This window comes from Liolophura sinensis, chromosome 1 (genome assembly GCF_032854445.1).
Source record: "Liolophura sinensis isolate JHLJ2023 chromosome 1, CUHK_Ljap_v2, whole genome shotgun sequence".
NCBI classification, from domain to species: Eukaryota; Metazoa; Mollusca; class Polyplacophora; order Chitonida; family Chitonidae; genus Liolophura; species Liolophura sinensis.
This window is the reverse complement of record NC_088295.1, coordinates 5,151,394-5,176,446: the sequence shown is the minus strand read 5'-3', so window position 1 is coordinate 5,176,446 and position 25,053 is coordinate 5,151,394. Positions and strand designations below refer to the sequence as shown.

Below are 25,053 nucleotides of genomic sequence, written 5' to 3'. Positions count from 1 at the left end.
GAATAGGAGGAGGAGGTCAGAGTTCAAAAGTAGGCGGCTAAATTAAAAGTAATTATGTCACAATTACTATTGAGTTAAACAGTAAGAATATTCAAAGTAGGCGGCTATGGGAACAGCAGTAGACAGCTGCCTGCAGCCTGCTATGGGGATGACAGTAGACAGCTTACTGCAGCCTGCTACTTGCCCTTTTCAAACACCCTGTTAGCTTATAACAGAAGAAGGATAGTCTATCTTGACAAAGTAGCCAGCTACCTGGTGGAGAATTACATAAAGTAAAATACACATAACAGTTTTTGGAAACTACATGCTCAAGGTAACTGGTACTTATAGGTGCCTTCAACTTATATGAATCCCTCATAACTTATCTGTTCGTTTTAGTGTATTTCAAACAGTGGGACAACAAGAATTCAAGCCAATAAAGAGCTCAGATGTAAGAACATGAGTACTGTGTGATGTGGGTATGACACATTAGATCAACAATCTACAACCAGGCAACTTGCACCATCACACAGTGAACAGGTTTTGTCACGGGTCCAAGCTTTTCATCACGAGAAGACAAGAATCAGTCATCTGTGACCTATCTCAATGTGCAACACCTTAGAAAAACATCTACTTATTCTCACATCATGGCAATAAAGAAATCAGGAAAATATAGATTCTTTCTTTATAGCCATTCAAGTTAATCTCTTCCATGTACAAACTAGGGCACAGGATTGGTAACAAGGCAGTGGTCCAGTACTGATGTACTAACAGCACAGTCTGGTCCTGGCCCACAGGGGTCTAGCAGAACACCCAGGCCCTCACTATCCTGTCATCGCCAAGTTACCCAGGCATGCCATGAAGCATTAGCAGCACATACAAACTAAACATGACAAGTCAGCTTTTTCAATCTCGCACGCCCCTAAGTACCTGTAATTGTATAGCAGGGCACAATTTTGCACATTAGCTGCAAATGATTCTCAACAACAAGGCAATAGTGGATAATTTCATACATCGCATTTCTAATGAGAATTTGACTGGCATAGCTGCAAATTGTGACAATTGATACTAATGATGAAGATCTACTGCTAAGCTCAGCATAGAGCTATAACCACAGTCACACACACACACACACACACACACACACGTACTTCCTCACTGCAATGTACCAACCTACATGTAATAACACACTAAGCATCTATTAAAATCAACACATAAAAGCATCTGTTAACACATAAGCCTCTGTTAACAAATTAAGCATGTGTTAACACATTAAGCATCTATTCCTACTTGAAAATATATCCCACCTGGCCCTTAGCCAGGAGTTGACAGGGAGTGACAGTGTACCCTGCACAGGCGTGCCGGTACTAAAGCTATACAAACACACAGGGATATTAGATGCATCGTCATCAGACCTAATTTCATAAATACATGTACAGTGTATGTTATACACAAAGACATTTCTAATTTCACTAATGCTTTACACAAACAGGTTGATATAAGATGTCTTGTCATGTGCCACATTCCACTGTTATATAATGCTAACAGACACTATACTTCATATTATGCAAATGTTGACAGTAACACATGATGGACGGTGAAGGGTCTGATTTCTCCTCATTGTACATGAATCCATTGTCATACAGGTGAAAAAAAGGAAACTACTTGGTCACCAAATTGCCTATTAGTATTACATACTGTATGTGTACTGCACTTGTACACGTGGACTTACACGCCACCAGTGACTTTAGTACATTCATGTTTTGAACTAGAAATAGCTGTATAGGAGCTGAGGTAAGGGTAGATCACGGAGGTGGGCTGGATGACTATTCCCACACATGTTAAACACTTTGTCATTGTGGTCAGCCCCAGCCTCTGTACCAAGGCCTGTCACACACTACACTGTCAAACAGCCAGCTATTTAACAGGTACACAAAGCAGGCATTTGTGGTTTTATGTCCTGTATGGATCAGGGTGTCATTCATCAGCCAGTCTGGGAGGGACAATGAGAATCACACCTACATGTATACCTGTAGATGAATTCATGACTGACCTCATGACACCATGACAACCCAATCGCAACACTGTGATTCCAAGTCTGTTGACCCTAGTCATCCAGGTCACATTCACCTGTCCCATGTCAGCATACTGAAGGTATATAAGCTACCTGTACTGGTGTACATAGGTATAGATGTTAGACTCATATTCAGCGTTGTGAAAGTTTGGGGAAAAAAATTACCTGCAGCCTAAATATTAGTCACCATACTTTAGGGGCTGGTATACCAACTAGAAAGTCACAGTCTTTACCTGGGTCAAAAACTACTTCATCATCATGTACCTTTTGTTACCTACATGTACAATCCTTAGGCCTCCATTACAATTAAAACCTGGCTATGTTAAGAGATTTCATGTATTTTCATGTTAAACAGTGAAATATTAAAGCACTATCTAAACTGACTGTATCATACACCCTCATGATTTCTTCTCACCTCCATGTAAATGTGTCACAGTTCTGTGAACAAATATACACGTAAGTCTGAACCTATTCTAGCAACCATCTGGAGCAATGTCAGCATTTGTCCACTTGGGCATTTCTACATCATGCATGTACATGTAGCAGGGGCTGGCTTAAGGGGCAATGACAAGGGTAAAGGACAAACAGTTATTTCCTGTAGATATCAGAGGCATGTTTGTCAGACATAAACACCTCTGCAGGAAGGGTGGTAACTCACACAAAGCCAAATCCTGCTTACATGAAATTACCTAGCTGATTGGAACGTATGTTTACAATAAACACTATACATGTGGGTACAAACAACCCTATTACACGGATTTCATTGTTCTGTATTGGTGTTTGGTAATGTATACCATCTACATGTATATCTACTATGGTACATGTACAAACATTAGGCTAAATACATGTAACTACAAGTCATGATAGCAGGTTAAGTCAGGGTCATGAAGTCACGACAAGGATCAGAATCCATACAGTACTTGGAAATGAATTCACACTGTACCTACAAATGAATCCATATAGTACTCTACTTAGAAATGAATCTCTGCAGTACCTAATATTATCCACATGTATGTAATCCACAAAAATCATACTAAGATCCATTAAAAATAGATGGGGAAGGCATATATTGGAATTCATGCAAATCATGCAACACTCATATGAAATTTTGTTGTTTGGATAGAGAATTAGTAAATTAACAATGATCTAATAATGGCGACATGCGCAACATAGGTTACCGAGGTAATGTTTAGTAATGGACATTTAGTTGTTTCTATTTTAGACTCCAGAAACAAGCAAATGTCCATTACATACGTCACACAAGTCGTCACGTATCTTTCTTTGATTTACTAATTTTCTAACCCAAAAAACAACCACAGTTCATGTGAGAGTTTGATGCAATACAGACTTTACCCGTGCGTTTTTAATGGCGCTAAGTATATATATATCTGTCTGCTTTTAGTTTCTTATATAATTACATATAACAATCCTAACATAGTAACATTTATACTGGACTACAAATTCTGTAAAGTTCTGTATATCCTACAGGCACATGCACCTTACAACAACAGCTAGATTCATGTGAATTGACTGCACAGGGCTGCCAGATAACAGTAAAAACATAAACTTGCCACTATAATATTCATGACCAAATCTGACAATAATTCTTGACCACACAACATGACTAAATATGAAGACCTATATTGCACCATTAAGTGAAGCTGCTAAGATGCTTGATGACTGTTCATATGGTGATTATGTCATCATACTAACATAAACATTAGTACATTAATGTACTCTGGTCTCATGAATATAATTCAAGACACTTTCCACACTTTTCCACACTTTCCAAAATTCACGACTTTTTTTATGACAACTCATGACTTCGAAATTTACTTGTTTATTTTACATGCACACGATATTCATGTAACAACGATGTAAGTATCAGATACTTATGTATAAAAAGACATAGATTTCATTACAAAATAACTCCAATCGTTTAGACACTTCATTATTTGACGGCACACAACACTCCAACCTTGTATGTCCCTCCACACATTCCTTTTTTGTTTTTTCTTTTTCCATATATCATGGGTAGAACATGCATATGTCACACCTGATATAGATCCTGGCTGAACTGAGTAGGTCAAACAAACAAGGGAACTCTGCCTGGCTGGCCAAACTAGGCTGCTGACAAGTGCTTCCAGATTGAGTCTCAATACATATCTCACACATATACACATATCATGCATACTACATGTGTAGATAGGTATACATAAACCTGTGTGTGTTTTTCAGAAAACACATATGGAACCCAAAAGGAATAAATATGACTTATTGATCATGAGACATCTATTTATAACTGATTTGTGTCAAACCGTGAAATAAAGGGTGAAAACCATGTGGCACACCTCTTTACAATCCGTTATCCCTACTCACAAAATCATGTCGCAATCACAAAATCTCCATAGAAATTGAATACCTCTTAATGTATGTTAAAAGCGGTCCTACACGTACATCCTCTTAAGTAAATAAAACTCTTTCAATCAGTGTTTTTTTTTTCACCTGATTATAATATATATTCTTTATTTGAGAATACATGTACTTCACCTTCTTGACGTTGGTCAGGTTATTTGGTGGAGGAAACCAAGCAGAGTATGGAAGAAACTGGGCAAGGTGCGGTGGGAACCAAGTATGGAAGAATCCAAGCAGAGTATGGAAGAAACTGGGCAAGGTGCAGTGGAAACCAAGTATGGAAGAATCCAAGCAGAGTATGGAGGAAACTGGGCAAGGTGCGATGGAAACCAAATATGGAAGAATCCAAGCAGAGTATGGAGGAAACTGGGCAAGGTGCAGTGGAAACTAAGTATGGAAGAATCCAAGCAGACTATGGGCGAGATAATTGTGGCAATTCAAAGCAGTGTGTGAGTGTGCGGGCACCAAACAGACTATGGGAGAATCATAACAGAGTGGGAATATCATAGCACAGTGCAGGAAGAAACCTACCAGGGAGTGGGAGAAACCTATCAGAGTGTGGAGACAAACCGAGCACAATATGTGAGAAACTGAGCACAGTGAGGGGCAAAAACAGGAATAGTTTGGGGAAACCTAGCAGTATGGGAGAATCCGTATGGGAGTGAGGGAGAGACAAACCTATCCGGGAGTAAAAAGAAATCCAGAAGAATATGGGAAAATCCTAGAGCTCAGATTGTGGGAGAAACCTAGAGCTCAGATTGTGGGAGAAACCTAGAAGACCTAGCAGGGTGTAGAAAGAAACCTAGCAGAGTGTGGCAGAAACCTAGCAGGGCGCAGAAAGACACTTAGCAGAGTGTGTTAGAAACCTAACAGAGTGTGTGAGAAAACCAAGCAGAGTGCAGGAGAATCCATAGCACGGTGTGATGAGAATCCTAGAAGAGTGTCAGACAAACCTAATTGGCTGTGGCGAAAAAACCTAGCAGAGTCTGGAAAAAATCTAGCAGAGTGTTGGAGAAATCTAGCATGTAGAGTGTTGGAGAAATCTAGCATGTAGAGTATTGGAGATACATAATAAAATCTGGAGAAAACTCACAGAGTGTCAGAGAAACCTAGTAGAGTCTTGGAGAAACCAAGAACAGTAAGGGGGAAAACCTGGCAGGGTGGGAAAGAAACCACCAGAAGTCACCACATACGCAGGCCTGCTGTCATTCATCAACAAGCCTTTACCTATACATGTGTACATGTACACCTGTTTATGATAATTATTCCTGTTGACAAGTATTATACCTGAATACCTCTTCATTCCCTATAACCTGTTGATAAATGATCTGTTGTTATTCAAACATGTGAGCAACTGCATACAGCACAGGTGAGTTTTAAACTAACTTATCATTAGTTGGTTAAACTTACTAAAACTGTCTCCAATTCTGTGAGGTTGCACTATATTGCCAAGGAAAACGTTTGTCATTTCAAACAAAGGCTGGACTCCTTTTGCCAATGAGGACATTTCATTGTCACTCTCGCCGTCCGTCGCAAGGGCAGGTGTCGGGGACGGGGATGGAGACGCGGACTCCTGGGCGGCTATCGCGATCACACAAACACACATCAACACAACACCATACTGGTGTACTATCCATGACAGCCTTGCCATTCTAAGGCTAATCTTCGAGCTTGTCCTGGCACGGTGTCGCTAACAAACTTGTCAAACACGTAACTCGGTGCGCTACAACAACAACGGTCGGTGCCCGTCTGGATCGCCGTTTCAATCAGAATTTAGTTCCTTTAGTGACAACTTCTAATGCAGGGATATCTAAGTAACAAATTCTCGCCAAACAATGCATAACGACACGTCCACGAAGAGGACATATATCTTCTCGAACTGTAACAGTCACCTCTCTCGTCATCTGTTTGTGGACGGCATTTCTCGGTTCTCCTCGTCTCGCTGGTCTGGTTCAAGAGGAGTGTGACGTCACGAGACCACGCCCCGTATGTCATACCTGTCGCCCTCACAGTGTACGAGTGTTAACTCTTATCTCGTTCTTGTTGATGTCTTCTTCCTGATTTTACAATGGTTGATCTCATTAAATAGCCCACACGAATCAAATTTAGTTCTGTAATCTTCATGTGCATATGTATACAAAAAAAAAAAATATATATAAAGAAAATAAACTACCGGTATATAGGCCTAAGTATATATATAAAAAAAATAATAAGAAAACGCTTTCTTTAACTTTTGAAGTCGCATGGAGCTGTCGGGGCTCCGAATTCACTGGCTCGCAAATCATCATTAATACCATAAGAGAAGTAACTTTAATTTTAAATTAAGAACATGGATTAGAATGCGCATGATTGCCATCATTCTCTGTTGCTAAGCTGCAGTGTCTTTACTTTACCAGAACACAATAAATAGAAACAGTCGACATGCTATAGTAAAACAAAAGACAATAGCGCTGTCGATTAGAACATGTACACGCAATGCTCATTTCTCATTAGGCCTATTGACGACATGCAAGACTTATTAAACAACGGGTTTTAACGACACATGGACTGTGGAAAACAAACCTCGAAAATTTTTAGCATTTTTTGATGATTTACAATAATTCGGATTACTTTCTAATAAAACTTAATATCATTATGGACAAAGAATTTAAAGTATATACGAAAGGAAATCAACGGAGAAACAAAAACAGTTTTATACAAAATTGATAAGAGGACAACGCGGATGGATAATATAAGTATGTTTGTCTCAAATATGTGCTGATTATGCCTTATCTCCTAATGCATTGTGCGTGTATATATTTGCTCTAGGTGATGAGGCTGAACCCAGAAACTTTTGCGTATGTCCTATATGGTTTAGCTAGGCAGATGCAGGCAATTTCGTTGGCCGAAAGTATACTTGTACGCACTTATATTCAGACAGGCTTCCCCGCAGTAACCTGGTTATCGGTACTGAATGTAATACCTACCAGTGTTCGGGTTTGAAGGTAGACCTGTCATAAAAAGCTGTGATGTCGATAACGTACGTTGTGACTTACAATGCATATACATGTATCATGCTACTGGCAGATGTATCAAGAATTGGTCTACCCGGTGTCAGTATACATAGATGTATGATTGAAGGGCCTGTCAAGCCTGGTGCTCTATAGCCTTCCAGAGAGGCGGCTCTGAAATGAACGAACAATGTCAGTGGAAGCCACTTAAACGAAGCTATATACCCGAGATTGTTAGCAAAATATCCATCAATCATCAAATTAAATTGTGTGTGTGTGTGTGTGTGTGTGTCTATATGTATATATATATATATATATATATATATATATATATATATATATATATATATATATATATATATATATATATATATATATATATATATATATATATATATATATATATATATATATGTTACATATTTGGGACCACTATTGTCTGCGTAATAATGTTGTAAATGATGATGCACAGCATATTTTAAAATATTTGGGCACTATATGCTAACAAATGTTACATTTTGATATACATTTTTATATTTTTAATACATTCATAAGTTCACACTGAATCCATACATGTGTTTAGATATGAACAACAAATTTACATTCAAATAAATTTATTAGACATGTATATCACATCCTTTTTTAGAACAGCATTATGCTACGACGGTATATACCAAGAGCTGTTCCCAAATTTCTCGTAAAAAAAAATCGAAAAAAATATAAAATGTGATATTTGCAAATGTGTTTTTATGCTCTTTCGTCTGATTTTGGCATCATCTTTTATGTTATGTTATGTTATGTTATGTTCAACACCATCCTCGGACATGGAATGTGTGGCTTCCCTGGTTCTCGCCAATCGTGCGTGTAGCTTTCATGACAACAAGCGGCCGACGACCTGCAGTGCATGTACAAGGTCTCGAGAGTAGTCTCCCCATAGAACGGCTAAAATGTACGCTATGTGAATTTATAGCGTACGCTATTTACTCTCTCACGCCTGATCAGCTCATTTGCCGTAAACAGTATACATGCCATTTTCACAGAACAGCGCATATCACAGAAATATATGAAATGAGATGAAAATGTAAAATAGTCACTAGTTAGTCAATCTCGGCTTTCTGTGTAAAACATGTTTCCAAAATTGTATGATCTAGTATTGTTGGTCCGCAAAGGCTGGCTGAAACAACTGCTATGTATACATGCAGACGCGATGTGAGTGAGTGAGTGAGTGCTTGGGGTTTAACGTCGTTCTCAACAATTTTTCAGTCATATGACGACGACAGAAGCGATGTGAGAACCACAATCAGATACCGTACCACAATAGGCCTATGACGTGAAAAATGACATGTAGTGTATATGCATTATAAGAGACGATCGAGGGTTCAAGACCGTATCTCCACACTGGGAATTTACAAGGCTCCGGCCCCTGTTCCTATTGTTTTGGGGCATACAATAAGTGGGCGCGGCGCGCGTTTCTGTTATGTGATCATCATGAAATTCGTCGGTTACTTTTTGACTTCCATCAGTTGCTTACGTATGGGAAAGTTCTCCGGTACTGAACTTGCCAAGTTTCCACTGTTTATCACACTCTGCAGTGTTCTCCACTCATAAAAGTGAAAATTCTTTAGTAGGCCTATGGCATAAAAAACCATATGTGAGAATACATATAGGTCTATATCTAAGACAAATCAATTAGACTTGGTTTTGTATAGCATCCTTATTCAGATCTATGTACTCACGACAAACACATTAGTACAGTACCCTACACCTCCTGGTTCGAAATTACTCTGACGTTAGGTATAGCCAAATTTGCCAAACTAACAAACTAAGCAATCTCGGCGGACTACCATATAAAGGCCTATTTAGCGAAAACGTTAGGTTACACGTACAATGATGATGACAAAATTAAAAGAAGACGGGTGTCGCAAGATTAAGTAAACGATTACAGTAAGTATTTACTGTTAGTTTTACTTTATATTCCCATTCACTTAACCCCCTAATACATTCAGGGGAAAACCACCACTGTATGCCTACCAGTAAAATTTACAGCAACAGAAAACAAATGATATTAAATATATCTATTTACGATTTTATATAGAACACACGTGTACTTAAATAATCCTTTTTCATTTCAACTTTATTTTGCTCCTCTTGACTGGATACTTTCTTTAAACATGCGAATTTCTTAGAACTCTTGTGGGATTTAATTAAGCTCTATACAGCCTAATGGTTGTTTTGTATTTCAACCTTTTCTTGAGGTACCGGTATGATACGTACCATTCATAGAATGCACTAGCTAACCCTGGGTGATCTCCCTTGAAACCAAAATTGAGTTTGTAAATTATACGAAGCAAGTTAGGAAATCGACTGAGTGTCATCAGCACTCCCTGACACCTGGTACCGAGATTATGACTAACGACTGCCATACACTCATCTGTTCCCCTCTACTGTTATCTGCTACCTATATATAAGACTGTCACCTTTTGTGCGTAATGTCCATCACGTGACCTCGCTGTGGACTCGTGACGCCTGATGACGTCAAGGGCTTTTCCCGAGTAGATCCCGCAATGAGTCATCTCACAGAAATGAACATCGCTCTACTTTCCTATTTTCTATGAGGCGGGGATATCGGCTACCTGTTTCGTGAAGATACACTCGCCAAGACGGATTGAGGCGCAGAACTTTAAATGGTGATTTGAGCTTATAGTCGATTAAAAACTGACAGGCGTAAATTCAGTTGTGTTTCCAAGATGGCGGCCCAGGAGCGGTCGGATGACACTCAAGGTGGGGTATTCTCTGCTTGCCAGGGACTCCAGTCCGATCGTAGTTGACGCTATTTTCGGCAACCATGACTCATACAGTTGTATGACTTCATAAAACTTAGTCAATAGCGGCAAAAAGTAGCCGAACTGATTGCAAAGGGAACTCTAAGCAATGTTAATAGTAGACCATTGTTCTTTTGTTGTGTCATGTAGTATTTTGCTGTGGAGAGTGTATGCAATACTGACACTGACAGACACATGGACACATTGAGCTAATCGTTGACGTTAGCACTGCGAGCACGTGGGCTTCTGTGTACAACCTGATACATCACACAACTCTTCATTCTGACCACATCTCTCTCTGGTCTCTGCTGTCTTCGGAAGGAAATAGACGCTGTGAATTGCTTCCTGCTGTCAGCCCTAATTATTGGCAGAAATAGATATGCCCTGTGGTCTAGCAAGAGTAAGAATGCCTCACTAGTAAGCTTTTCTGCGTCAAATGGAAATGTTTAATTTGAAATATTTCTTTAATACTCCACAGGCCGTAATGCAAGTGTGTTAACACGCTTTATCACCATGCCTGGTTAACCGATGTTATTTGGTAATGATCTTAAATTGTAACAAAAACTCCCAGATGTTACCGCCATATATCATTTTGTTACAAATAGCTAGACACATGTTGCAATGAAGTTTTAAATTATTTGAACAGGTATGATAAATTTTCAATGATCATCTCATGGAACTAATTTAAATTGGCTTATTTTTTCAGTCAGCAGACTGATGGTGAGGTGTTTGTGAGGAGGCGAGGTGTAGAGGCACTCTAGCAAGTAGCTGCCGTGTATGTTGAGGCTGTGAACTGCCGACTGCCCACACTCACCTGCTGCCTTGACGCTTCAGTGCTGCATGGGCAGTAAGAGCGTGGTAGCTGGACCATGGATGGCGAGGATACAGGTCAGGCTCTCGCTGCCAGCAATTGTCACTTCAATAACATGCTCATTGTAAAACCAGAGGAAGAACATTTACTGTGCTTCAAAGTATTGTGTATTGAAAAAGAATTCAGTGGTGTATTTGGTTGCAAGAAAGAAGGAAACACATTTGAATAGTGGTTCAGACGTGCTAAAAAGAAAATGTTGAAATTGTCCATCCTTATGAGTGCATGCAAAAGTTAATTCAGTGAGTTACAATCTGAATATTTCAAGTTTTGAAATTGTACTCACTGGTCTCTTGCACACAAAAAAAGATCTGTTGAAATAATCTGAACATTCTGCATAGGCAAGTTTGTTAATATCTTTTATTCTGTTCTGCAGCCAAAAGGAAGGGGTTACGGTTAAACTTTGATATTGGAAATGGAAACCAGAAACCAGCTTTTTGCAGTACTGTTCATCGGCCACCGTTGTAAGTTTTTGAATCTTTCTATTTAACATTCACTGCTTTTATGCATGTCTTCTGTAATTATCTGATGAAGTTCGTTAAACCTTTTGATTCGCTCGTTACATGTATGAAAATGAATGGGCAAAAGTGAATTTTTGAGGGATTTGCTCACTGCATCTTGAGGATAATTTTAAATGCCCAACTTTTAGGTATCACAATTTTGTCTGTCTGTCCGTCTGTCTGTCTGTATCCGTGTTCAAATCTAGCTCCAGATGTATTGTATGTGAAATATTGGTGGTTATACGGATACACAGCTGACAGTGTGTAGCGCCTTGCATTTGTCAGTTTTGTCCATTCTGTGACTTTGTTGTCTGGGCTACTACACTAATTGTTCTTAATGGATACAGAAATGGAGAGTTTTCATCTGTCCATTTCTACAGTTGCTATGGTAACAAGATTGCGAATTTCCCAGATGGAATATAGTTTTGCTTAAATTACACTACACTTTTCTTCAGGAGTTTTGAAAACTGCCAGGAAATCAGCTGTGAACTTTTAATATTGGGTAAGATGTTTGGGGGTCCGACAATCCTCGCATAGACCCTATCTGTAAATACAGGTCGTAAAATTTAGGCCATCCTTAGAATAAATCTTTCAGGTACAGAAGACTGAAGTCAGCTATGGCTGATAAAGATACTGGGATTAGTAATGAATTTGCTACTTTGCTGTGATGTTTAACATTGCATGTATTATCATGTCACAATAAAACCTTCCCTTTAGTTTCATAGATGTTATCCATAGATGTGATGAAATTTACAAGCAAGCTTTTATTGTAAAGTCATCAAGATTCCTGCCACTTCTAATGTTTCATCGCTATGTACTACTAATAGCCACCAAAATGTTTTTACAAGCATGTATTCATGCACCCCTTTTCATAGCTCTGTTGCAATCCTCCCATTAGTTTTGGATATGTTCCGGTTTTAATCAAGCTTTGTAGTTGGTCAGAACCTCTACCACTGCTGTAGCTGTCAAGCAGCCATTGCCTTCGTTGAAGATAGGTGACATTTCCTACAATTTTTTTTCACTCATTGATCCATAGCACAGACACAGCCAAGAGACACAGCCATTGGGATGGCATGTATCATAGCGACATTCTCTGGAAGTCAGCACGTTTGTATCTACTTGCCTCTCACTGTTACCAGCATGCCGAAGATTGATCAAACTTGACGCATGAACTCCTACTTTGTTTACCAGTCCCTCCATAATTAACCAGAGTTTGTATGTATCTTTAAAGCCTAAGTTTTCCTCACTAGGGTTAAAATTTAGCTGGCTTAACAGACTTTTTTATGCAACTCCTACCAGCCTGGCAAAGTGTTTACTATCCACGGGCCAGCCAGCAGTTATTTGGACTAGCCAAACTACATCCGATTAGATAACAGCTGTTTTACTAGCGGACAGGTTAAATTCCAACCAATCAAATCATATGGACCAGCCCATGAAGCTGGCTCCTTGCACCATTGCTGTTGTTGATAACACTGACGTTGATCTTTGATGAATTCCATGCATGGCTACTTCCTGCAAATTGAACTCTCTATTTGCCAGCATAGTGAAGTAAAAGATGCCAGGCCTGTTACAGGAACAGCCTAGCCGTTCATGAAATATTTAGCTGTGTTTTCTTAGATCTGACCTTGCAAATCAGGGCTGGATGGTTCGCTAGGTAAATGCATGCTGCCAAATTTGTTTCCCTACTGAAGGTATACCTGAAATGCTAGATTCTTTTGATTGATTTTGGTAATAGCAATGAGGTAGGGGCAAAAATCACAGAAAACAGTCGGAGTGATAAAACATTTGGTTGGTTGATTAAACATATGTTTCCAATGGCAATATTACCAGTGATATTACTGTGACCTTCACTGTATTAGTATCATGACCTACGGTTTAAATAGCATACTTGACTGTGTCCATGCTACAACTTCAGTTGTACATGCATGTATACAGTCACAACTTTCCAGGGTTGCCGTCGGCAGCAGATTGCAAATTTTCTTAAATCTGTGATAGAATGTGTCTTACTTAAGATTGTACTAATTGTACATTGGGCTGGATTGAAAGACTATTGTAAATTGTTAAAGTATGCAAGTCTTCAACTGTACCCGTATCATATGTTGAATTCTAACGGTGTCTAATTATTGGGTGAAATAGTATCCAATTTCATGTGTTAGAAACATTTAACCCTGCATATATTGTAGTATATTTTATTGAATTTCCTCATTGATTACTGGTGTAATGTATTACAGTATGTTTTTATGAACAAAAGTATGAAGCATCAAATCATGTGATAAATGTTCGTCCTGGGAATGCAGTCAGTGTGAGTTCAGCTCATGATGGCTTCCTCTCCGGCCGTACGTGGGAAGGTCTCAGCAGCGTGCGGATGATCATGGGTTTCCTCCGGACTCTGCCCCGATTTCCTCCCACCATAATGCTGGTTGCAGTCGTATAAGTGAAATATTCTTGAGTACGACGTAAAACACCAGTCAAATAAATAAATGTTCATAGCTTGTGTAGAAAATTTATTGAACTTTGAAGACTTATTTTGGGAACTGTAGACAGGTTGTGGTTTTCACTGCACTATAGTGTCTGATTTCTTCCACCCATGGACATAGGGGCAGTTTTAACAGTGAAATAATCTTCATTGGGCATAAAACCCATCTCGAATAAACATTTTTAGGTACACCAGTAAATGATTTCTTGGTATTTCAGTGGTGGCATCAATGCCAATGAAGGAGGAACTCCCCCTTGTAACATTGAACTGGGGCCTACAAATGAGAAGTCTCCAACACTTGCCAGCATGGGCCACAGAACACAGATGTGAGTTAGAATTATTTCAGTTTTCTGTGTTAGTCTTGCATGATGGAGCAATATATGTAGTTAAATTGTTCTTTCTTAAAGAAAACAGATATTGGTTTTATTGTTCCCATCATAAAGGTTTGCAAGTAATAGTGACCATAGTGTGGTCAGGTTAAGAGCTCTTTTGTGTTCTGCAATCTGTGTCGGGCTCTTAGAGATTATATTTTATACCCCTCTCAGCGAAGCTATACTGGAATCACCCTGTCTGTCCATCTGTCTGTAGACACAATTTTGACCTCTCAAACTTCTGCGCCAATTTGGCTGGAATTTACAATACATCTTACCTATCATTTTAATTTGTGCATGCCTAAGTTTAATGGCAGTAGGGTAATTATTTTTGTAATTACCCTCACTTAGGACTTTGTGTAATGGTGCTTTTCCATGTATCCAGATTTTGTTAATGCAACATTTCCTATAGCACTGAACCTATTTCCATGAAACTTTATAGCATAGATCTTCTCTATAATCTAAACTTGTGCATGCTTGAGTTTAATTGCAAGTAGGTAGTTATTTTAATAATTTGTCCCATTCGACTACTCAGTGCAATAATGGATTTTCATGTACACAGATTTTGTCCATGCAACTCCTGCATAAGTGTTGGAGCATTTTCCCTGAAACTTTGTGAATATCTTTTATATCATATAAACAGCGACATGCTTAATAATGATGATAGTCTGATTATTCTTTTTATTTTCTTTCCTTTATTCTTGGAAATGCTAGTGGATGTAAGGAAGGGTGGGGGGTTGGGAGTGGATATCTCATACATCCGGAAAAGATTATGGTTAATTAATGTGTTTTCTGTAAATGCGCATTACATTTCCTTTCCAACAGAGAGAGGCTTCGCTCACAAAGTTTAGAATCTACGGAAAGCTTCAGATATCACCAGATTCAGTAAGTGCTACAATTAAGTATTTTAAATGAAAGACAGAAAATACTAAAAGCTTACTACTTGCTATCGTTAGTGACAGAAAATTTCACCTGATTTATTAATACTTTGATTTGATCAGGGTGTTATGTGCTATACATGTACTTGGAAATATTTCAGATTTTCCACCCAGTCTGGTCTATAGTTTTCATCACGATGTTACACTAAACTGAGACTTATTCTTAACCTTGCTTTGCAGACGTATGATTTTACTGCTGATGATTTAGAAGATTTAGGTGAAATAGGCAGAGGGGCGTATGGAACGGTCAACAAAATGAAGCATACAGCCAGTGGCACAATTATGGCTGTGAAGGTCAGTTGTGTATTTTGTGTTTCTGTTGACACATTTCTGAATATCTAAATGATATAACATAGATATTATATGGCACCCGTATACCAAGTAATTTTGCTATATTCTGACATGAAGCTGTTATATATGGCACCAGTATAACAAGTAATTTTGCTATATTCTGATATTAAACTATTATATATCACACCCGTATACCAAGTAATTTTGCTATATTCTGATATTAAACTATTATATATCACACCCGTATACCAAGTAATTTTGCTATATTCTGATATTAAACTATTATATATCGCACCCGTATAACAAGTAATTTTGCTATATTCTGATATTAAACTATTATATATCGCACTCGTATACCAAGTAATTTTGCTCTATTCTGACATTAAACTATTATATATCGCACCCTTATAACAAGTAATTTTGCTATGTTCTGATATTAAACTGTTATATATGACAGCAGGATACCAAGTAATTTTCCTGTATTTTGATATTAAGCTATTACATATGGCACCCGTATACCAAGTTATTTTGCTGTATTCTGATATTAAGCTGCCATGTCCTCACTCTGACCACACTAGAAAATTTGCAGCAGCAAAACTACTTATTTTGGTAAATGATCTAAAGTTTTGCCCTGGAACTTGGAAAGTGTATCCCAGGATTCATTGTGTTGATTGTGGTTGTTACTGACTGGGTGCGGCAGGAGAGCATCAGGGGTGGTCAGGGGATTATACCACTAACAGTTTAGATTTTCCTCAGTTTTAATCATAATAATTCTAGTACATGCACTTCAGAACAGGTCGATTGTTCTGTTATCATTATTTTACGATATATGGGAATTTTCAAGAAAACTTTGTGGAGATTAAGTGTGACTACCCAGTACCTTTATGCATGTGGAGTGTCTTGTCAAATTCCGTTTTTAAACTGCAGGGCTTCCATATACAAAGCTGTAGCAGAATTTAGCACACCGCAAATCCCTACTTGCAAACTGGACCTACCAGCAGACAAAATGAAGATGTCATATTGCGATCAAATTACACAGCTGCAGCTAAACCATCCTTGTTCATTCAGCCCTAATTTGAAAGACTGTCAACTTCTGCCCATGTTTCGTTAACATGAATACTTAATTCATGTAATATTTAATCAAAATCCCCTTTGATAAAATTTTAGCCATACAGATTGGTTTTATCTACATGTAGATAGATACAAGCCACTTACAATCACAGGACTCAAAATTTTCATGTGTCTACCCATGATTTTTGGTGGCGAAAGGCTAAACAATAATATTATCTGTCACTTTGACAAGTAAATAACATCTGGGCAAAACTATGTACAGCAAATCATAAAACATTTTCTTTAAAAAGCCAGTGACGATGTTGTGCGAACTTCTATTGTGATAACAACACAAATAAATCTCCCAATATGCCGGACTTGCACACTGTTCTACTGAATAGGGGTAAAAGTCAATCGTAGCTTTCGGAAATGTCATGCAGAGAACGTTTTCTGTCTTTAATAGAGGATCTTCTGCATGGGACAGTTCCTCTGTAAAGAAGCAAAATGTGCATGTAGATTGACATACTAGATTGTAATTACAGGGACACTGAAAGCTTATGGCTAATATTTCTCAGTGAAATTTGTTTTTAGCTAAAATACATTTGTACACATACACGTTGCAAAATGAGGGCTCTCAGCAGACAACCTTTCACCAGATAATGACATGAGGTGACTGAATAATCGGTTTGTCTGCAATGTACATTATGCATGTACATTTCTTGTTTGGTGTTGTCATGCTTTGAGACAGTGTTTGGAATTTAAATGTTTGTAATAGACACAGCCTGACAGCCTGGTATATTTAGAGGTGTACGTGTAGGTGTACTACTCGGGAGACCTGCACACCTCACTGTCAGTGACTTGACCCCTTGTGGTGAGGATTAGCAACCAGAGCTGCTAAGGGCCATGCAAGGTAATGAAACAGGCGAGGGGCTAATAACTAACTTCTTGCCGCCAACTCAGATCGTGCGAAAGTAAACAACAGTATCTCGCATGCGAAACTTAAGGTCATTTACCGTATTTGGTGTCAGATTACTAGTGCACAGATGTGAGACAGGTGAGCATCTGACATTCCTGATGGTCATGGTAACTGATCTACTTTGCAGAGGATCCGCTCCACAGTGGATGAGCGAGAACAGAGGCAGCTGCTAATGGACTTGGATGTAGTCATGAGGAGCAATGATTGCCCATTCATTGTTCAATTCTACGGTGCTCTCTTCAAAGAAGTAAGTTCTGCTAGGCAGAATATTTGAGGTTTTCAAATAAAAAAGTAAGATAGATGTGAAATTTGCAGAAAATATATGTAGGAACTGATTAGTCCCAACCTCCACACAGCAGAATTAATTGCTCTTAGACACATTATTGATATATGATTTTGATTATGCCAGGGGTGTGTTATTAGCACACCTAGACTTTGTTTCAACAGACATTAGGGGTGGGAGTGTGGTACAGCTGAATTCTGCTTTTGTCATTGCTAACCAGTCCTGACTCCATATCACCTTTAACTAGTATGTGTATGTGAGATTACATTGAGCCATCGCCAACCATTATATTGTTCTTGTTTTGCCGGTTTTCAGGGGGATTGCTGGATATGCATGGAGCTGATGGACATATCATTAGACAAATTTTACAAGTTTATATATTGGAATCTCCACCAGTCAATACCAGAAGAAATCCTAGGAAAAATTACTGTAGCTGTAAGTAATTCTCCATTCCTGCTTACTGTTCGCCGTTGTCAGTATCCTAGATTCCAAATATAAATCGACTTGTTTGGGGTGTTGCTGTAACTGAACATCAGTGAAATGGAAAATAAAGGGAAAGTTAATGCTTAGTGTTATACATCAGCATTGCTGCAATAAATATAATCAAATCAAAATAAATAATATAAAATGGAAAGATATACCTGTGTTTTTCTTATGCATAATAATTGAAGTGTGTACTTTTTTTTTCATTCCAGACATTAAAAGCACTAAACTATTTGAAAGAAAAGTTAAAAATTATCCATAGAGGTAAGAAGACATTTATTTTGTTCTTAACATTGTCCTACCAAATTATGATTTTATTCGCCCATTTTTCTTTTTTTTTTGATTTGCCAAGACTTTCAAAAACATGGTATCAGTTCCCTCATGGGAATATGCTCCATTTAAGTCAACTGTCTAGCAATCAGTGAATGTGGAAGACTGTCTTTAAATCTAGCCTTCAGGGGCCAGTTTTACAAAGCAGCTTACAACATTTTTTATTGTATACTCTTCGTATGATATTTTGTACGTAGTTAATGCCGTACTGTTGTTTTATGTATGTGATTATCGTACGTTTAGGACATCTTTGCAAAACTGGGCCCTGACCCTGAATTACTGATTTATGTCCAGAAATTTGTCCTTGTGCTCTGCTCCTCAACCCAGAAAGCTTTAATGTTAATGTGTGAGTAAAAAATCTTCAATAATGTCAACAAAGTAAAGTATAGAACGATTTCACCTGATCAACCGTGTAATTTCTACAGTCATTATGGTTTGTACATGTGTATGAGCATCAGTCCTCAACATATGGGTTTTTATTTCTACAGATGTGAAACCCTCCAATATTCTGTTAGACAGAAAAGGCAACATTAAGCTTTGTGATTTTGGCATCAGTGGACAGTTGGTTGATTCTATTGCTAAAAGCAGGGATGCTGGCTGTAGACCATATATGGCTGTAAGTATCAGCAGTTTGGAAAGACTAACTGTATCATAAAACTTTCCTGATTAAAAAGTACATTAATCTAATTTCACTCTGTACTACTTTAATCCACCTAATGTAAATATGCATTTTCAGAAGCCCATAAAGGCCATAAAATGATATGTTTGTTGCCAAGACTAAAGTTTTCTAATAAGAAATTAATTAAGTTCTTCAAAAATACTCGTAAGAGGCCCTATAAGATGGACGATTCAGTCGTGGCTATTTAACCCAGTGTGTGACATTGTGTTTTCAGCCAGAGAGGATTGACCCTCGGGCGTCCAGTCGAGGTTATGATGTCCGCTCGGATGTGTGGAGTTTAGGGATAACGCTGGTAAGTACATGTATGTACTGAGTAAGACTACACCAGTTTTAAGTCATGTTTTGTGGGCGAGACATCTCTAAAAAATCCAAAAATGAAATTAAAATAAAACTGAAAACCCATCTTTTTCTTTTGTCGAGTCTTCAGGTTTGTTTGAAAATCCTGTTTTTCAAGGCTTTGCGATCAACTACATATATCTTCAGCACGTAAAATTGCTGGAATTTTCCAGAAATTAGATGATTTTCAAGTTTTATTGTTATTTTCATACCCTCTTCTGATACTGACAAAAAAAAGAAAAACAGTTTAAATTGGTATGGCCTAACTGTAGACCATGCCATATATTTTGTGTATTGATATCAGCAGACATTTTATCCACCTATTTGGCTCACAGTTCATATCCATTAAAGTAGTTTTATATGAAATATTCTTGAGCAGAGTGTAAAACACCAATCAAATAAATAAATAAAGTTTTATAAGTATTAACATTACAGCCTATGGTCAGACATGTCTTTCTGTTGAACTGACAAGACTTTGTCCAAAGGCGTTAAAAATTGACCTCTTCACTGGCGTACAGCCATAGTGCAAGATGTTTGTCTGGTAGATGGAGAGGTTCCTCCACCAAGCAGCCTCCTACATCTTCAGCAATGTCCTCATACATATTCTGAAATACATTTGTTCTGTTTGGGAAATGTCCTGGAGTATGATGTAAGTCAGCCATCAGATAAAGTGTCTGTGTATGATGTTGACAGATGGAGCTGGCTACAGGCAGGTTCCCCTACCCCAAGTGGAACAGTGTGTTTGACCAGCTGACCCAGGTGGTACAGGGTCAAGCACCTCAGCTCATGGACTCCCAATTCTCCTCTCAGTTTGTTACCTTCGTCAACACCTGCCTGACAAAAGACGAAAAACAGAGACCCAAATACAACAAGTTGTTGGTGAGTGAGAGTCTCTATGTAAGTGTCAACATAGGTACCACGAGGAGCAGAGGGAAGTGTTCCACCGAGATATGATCCGTTATGTGTGTGTTCCAGAAAACAAACGCAAGTTCACAAAAGCTTTGACATAAAGTAAAATGGCACATGATTAAAGATAGGATGTGAAAAATTTGACGGACTGGTCTATGTTAAAGGATAGAATGTGTAAAATTTGACAAAAGCAGCCATCAGTCAGATGTGTTGCACAGCTGCTTGTTGCCACTGAGAAGCAGATGTGTTATACATTTCCTGTAAATTTCATAAACTTCATTTTCTCAGAATTTAGACTATTGAAACTTCTCTAATTTTGTTACAGAAGCGCCGTAAATGCATTATTTAAAGTAGACAGTTATATTTCATACTTTTGGGGGGAATTTCAGAAAAATTTGATGATTGCCTCCATAGTTTGTCTTAAAAGACACAGAAAGTTCTGGCATAAGTTGCTTTAATTGACATTTTCTGGACCTTTTGCCGTATCTGCTGTGATTTTCATTAAACTCATTGTACACTTCCCAAAGCTGTTAAACACTGTTTGCCACTAATAACTTAGCAGTGTACTGATGTATGGATACTGGTGCTAAACTATGCCGTCGGGACTTACAGGTATAAAAATATCATATTACAGTTATTTCCCTTTGTGTGAATCGCCATGCTGTGATGTGAGTACAGCTGGTGGTATGATCAGTAATGATGTAGACATAAAGTTTGTCCTACACTGGTGGAACATTGTCTAATACAGAGGTACTTTTGCTTTCAGGGGTACAGTTTTATCAAACACCACGAAGAGAAGCAGGTGAATGTGGCGAGCTATGTGTGCCAGATTGTGGATCAAATCACTGACCCTATGCAGCTTGATCAAGGCAGCTCTTAAGGCCCATCCAGGACGGACGAAGAAAGGAAGCAGGTCTTCAGGGATCTTCACACATAATTACATTTGAGATGCAAATTTTGTTGGTCTATTCTAATTGTTCTCATGACTGTCGTGTTCATATGATTGTGTACAGTTCATATAATGGCCATGCCTAGCCTCCATTATTCTGTATATAAGTACTGTATATATTAACACACACTCTCATATATATAATAAAGATATATATATGTATATGTAAAGATGTATGTATAAACTATGATCCAGTTGATGTTTGGAAATGTGTATAATATATGTGAGAAAGTGTAAATGTTACCACATCTGTGTTAATGTATTTGTATAGAGGCTGGCTGAGAGGAGAGCTGTAAGGGAGTACACATTTTCTATTTTATGATTTTAAGCTGTAGCTGATTTTTTTAATTTTTTGTTTTTAGACAAAAGATTTGGTTAAAATGTCTCTGGTTTGTCACAGATCAGGAGTTGTAGGAGTGTTTTAATATACCATCTGGCATTGAGTGTAGACCAGTTTTGTGGCAGACTTCCTCGTCACTGTCACTGATGCAGCCAGCATACAAAACAAAGCGAGCCCCTGTCTGTCTGAAAATAGGTGTAGAGAGATGTTTTTTCTTTGCTGCAGAGTGTCAGTTTAGAAAATGAAACTTAGTTGTATAGGGTAACTACAGGAACAACTGTTTGAAGACCAGACTGTGGTAGAGGTAGAAGTTGCTCATTGACCCTGATGCATGTATTACTGGACGTACCGTAATTCTTCAGCCTTTTCGCATGTTTGCAAGGTAGGTGTTATTTAAGCATATTCTGAAAGCATTATTCTGTGTAGACAGATGAAATTATATTTTTTGTGAGGCCCTGAAATTGGCCCATCCAACCAATGCTGTTTTGTCTCAGAAATCAAATCAAAAATGTGCATAAATTGGACTGAAAGTTTCTCTTTTTATGCAAAAAGTTTGAGGAATTTAGAATATGGCTTGATGGCTAGCCCTGTGTAGTAGAGGTACAAGTTGTGGGCTGGCTCTGTGTATAGTGGAGATACAAGTTGTTGGCTGACCATGCTATGTATGGATGTATCGCTAGTTGACGGACCAGACTTTGTAGTGGTTGTAGGACATGTTTGCTGACAATTCTGTGTATTGGTGGTGTGAACTTCCATCTGTGAGGGCCTGTCTATTACATGTTCAAATGTTCTCTTAAGGCCAGCCATTGTAAGGGTGAAACTGTTAAACAAATACTGCATTTGATGAGTTGAAAACTGAACAATGAGGAGAGAGTGAGATAAGTAAATGCAGTGAAAGCAACTGAAGGTCTACTTCAGAGACTTTGAATATAGTTTTATTCACTTTCGTGGATGGTACAGTGTTGTTTACGTCTGTGAATAATATAGTACGATTCACCTCCTTGAATGATACTGTGTGGTTCACCTCTCTGGATGATACTATATGATTCATCTGATGGGATGATGCTGCATGCTTCGCCTGACTGAATGAAACTGTGGGACTCTCCTTTTTAATGATACTGTAGGATTCACCTTACTGGATGATACTGTATGATTTACATCATGATTGACCTTTTAGGATGATACTGCATGGTTCACCTCACTGGTTGATACTGTATGATTCATCTCCCTGGGTAATAATGTATGATTCACCTCACTGGATGATACAGTATGATTTACGTCATGACTCACCTGACTTATGAGTCATGATACAGTATGAGTGACCTCCCTGGATGATACTGTATGGTTCACCTCCTTGAATAATACTGTATCATTCACCTCCCTGAATTATACTATATGGTTTACTTCATGAGATGATACTGCATGATTCACCTCTCTGGATGATACTGTATAATTCACCTCTCTGGATGATACTGTATAATTCACCTCACGTGATGATACTTTATGCTTCAATTGACTGAATGATACTGTAGGATTCACCTCACTCACTGGATGATACTGTATGATTTGCATCATGATTCACCTCAAAGGATGATACTGTATGGTTCATCTCTCTGGATGATACTGTATGATTCACCTCTTGAGATGATATTGAGCGATTAACCCAACTGGATGATACAGTATGATTTACGTGACTGGATGATACTGTATGATTGGCCTTCCTTGATGAGACTGCATTGACCACTTCCTAGGACAAGCAGTGATACTCTTGTAAGTACATGCACAACATCTGCCACTGGACTCGGTGGATATTTATTTTAGCCTTGAAACTACACTGGATCAAAGCCATGCATGTTTTTGTCTTATTAGATGAGCCAAGGGGTCTCTGTCATTTTTACAAGTTTTCCATGAATGAGCTGGACTTCAGAAGACTACAATCTGTTACACAGAAATATGTACATCAGTATTTTTATGCCAAAATCGTAATGTTTTGTAGAGCAGAAAGATGTAGTGGAGAATCTTGTGACAAAACGGATTATTCTGACTATAATAAAGATACGCACCTTTAATCAGTGGTGGTGTTGTGTGTATGAACTATATGTCATCCACTGTCCTCCTGAGAGTGGCATGTTGTATGCACATTTGACCATAACACGTCTGGATGTTACATGGTTAAAGCCATCTGAGGATTCCGAAAAGCAAAAGTTTACTAGGTACCTGAATTTCTGGGCGCAGTTCAATAAAGTACTATTTTTTATATGACTGAAAAATTGTTAAGTACGACATTAAACCCCAAGCACTCAAAAGTGTATTAGGACTAAAGCCAACTATAAACTTTAGTCCGGGCTAAAGCGCCATTTACCTTGTAATAGGATGAGACTGGTATTAAGATTTAAGCCTGGCTTAACTTTATTTCACTTTTAAACAACTGACGCCTGCAGTTAGGACTTCAGCTGGTCAGCAGAGGCACCTGACGTTATCAGTCCTGTGTCATCTGGTCACCTGACGCCCAGGGGTTCCTGACGTTACCTCCAGTGTCGTCTGGTGCTCAGAGGCTCCTGTCGTTACCAGTCCTGTGTAATCTGGTCAGCTGAAGGGCAGACCTCCTGTTGTTACAAGTCCCTTGTCACCTGGTCGCCTGATGGCCAGGCGCTGCTGTTGTTACCAGTCCATTATCGCCTGGTCACCTGACGGCCGGACACTCCTGTTGTTACCAGTCCCGTGTCGCCTGGCCGCCTGATGACCAGACGCTTCTTTTGTTACCAGTCCCCTGTCGCCTGGTCAGCTGACGGCAAGACGCTCCTGTTGTTACCTGCCCATTACCGTCTGGTCACCTGACGGCCAGACGCTCCTGTTGTTACCAGTCCTGTGTCACCTGGTCAGCTGAAGCACAGACGCTCCTGTTGTTAACAGTCCCATGTTACCTGGTCGCCTGAAGGCCAGATGCTGCTGTTGTTACCAGTCCATTATCGCCTGGTCACCTGACCGTCAGAC

The 25,053-nt window shown here is 38.7% G+C and overlaps 2 protein-coding genes across 3 annotated transcripts in view; one reads left to right on the top strand and one right to left on the bottom strand.

The window, feature by feature from the left end:
- Positions 1 to 6,430, bottom strand: part of LOC135461466 (prominin-1-A-like) — a 64,048-nt gene extending 57,618 nt beyond the window's left edge. Inside the window, exon 1 of one of the 2 annotated variants that reach the window (XM_064738577.1) lies at positions 5,879 to 6,430. In XM_064738577.1, coding sequence (XP_064594647.1) covers positions 5,879 to 6,119 — 241 coding nt within the window. In that variant the 5' untranslated portion in view covers positions 6,120 to 6,430. The remainder of the gene's footprint in view (positions 1 to 5,878) is intronic. The other variant, XM_064738579.1, reaches the window with a different exon arrangement.
- A 3,573-nt stretch (positions 6,431 to 10,003) lies between these two features.
- Positions 10,004 to 24,217, top strand: LOC135462122 (dual specificity mitogen-activated protein kinase kinase 4-like). Its single transcript, XM_064739485.1, is given in 14 exon segments — positions 10,004 to 10,145; positions 10,987 to 11,168; positions 11,525 to 11,612; positions 14,343 to 14,450; positions 15,321 to 15,349; positions 15,352 to 15,380; positions 15,614 to 15,727; positions 17,878 to 17,997; positions 18,349 to 18,468; positions 18,729 to 18,780; positions 19,335 to 19,462; positions 19,740 to 19,817; positions 20,555 to 20,740; positions 21,537 to 24,217. Coding segments are annotated over 13 exon segments (1,185 nt in total). The 5' UTR covers positions 10,004 to 10,145; positions 10,987 to 11,149; the 3' UTR covers positions 21,651 to 24,217.
- The last annotated feature ends 836 nt before the right edge of the window (positions 24,218 to 25,053 follow it).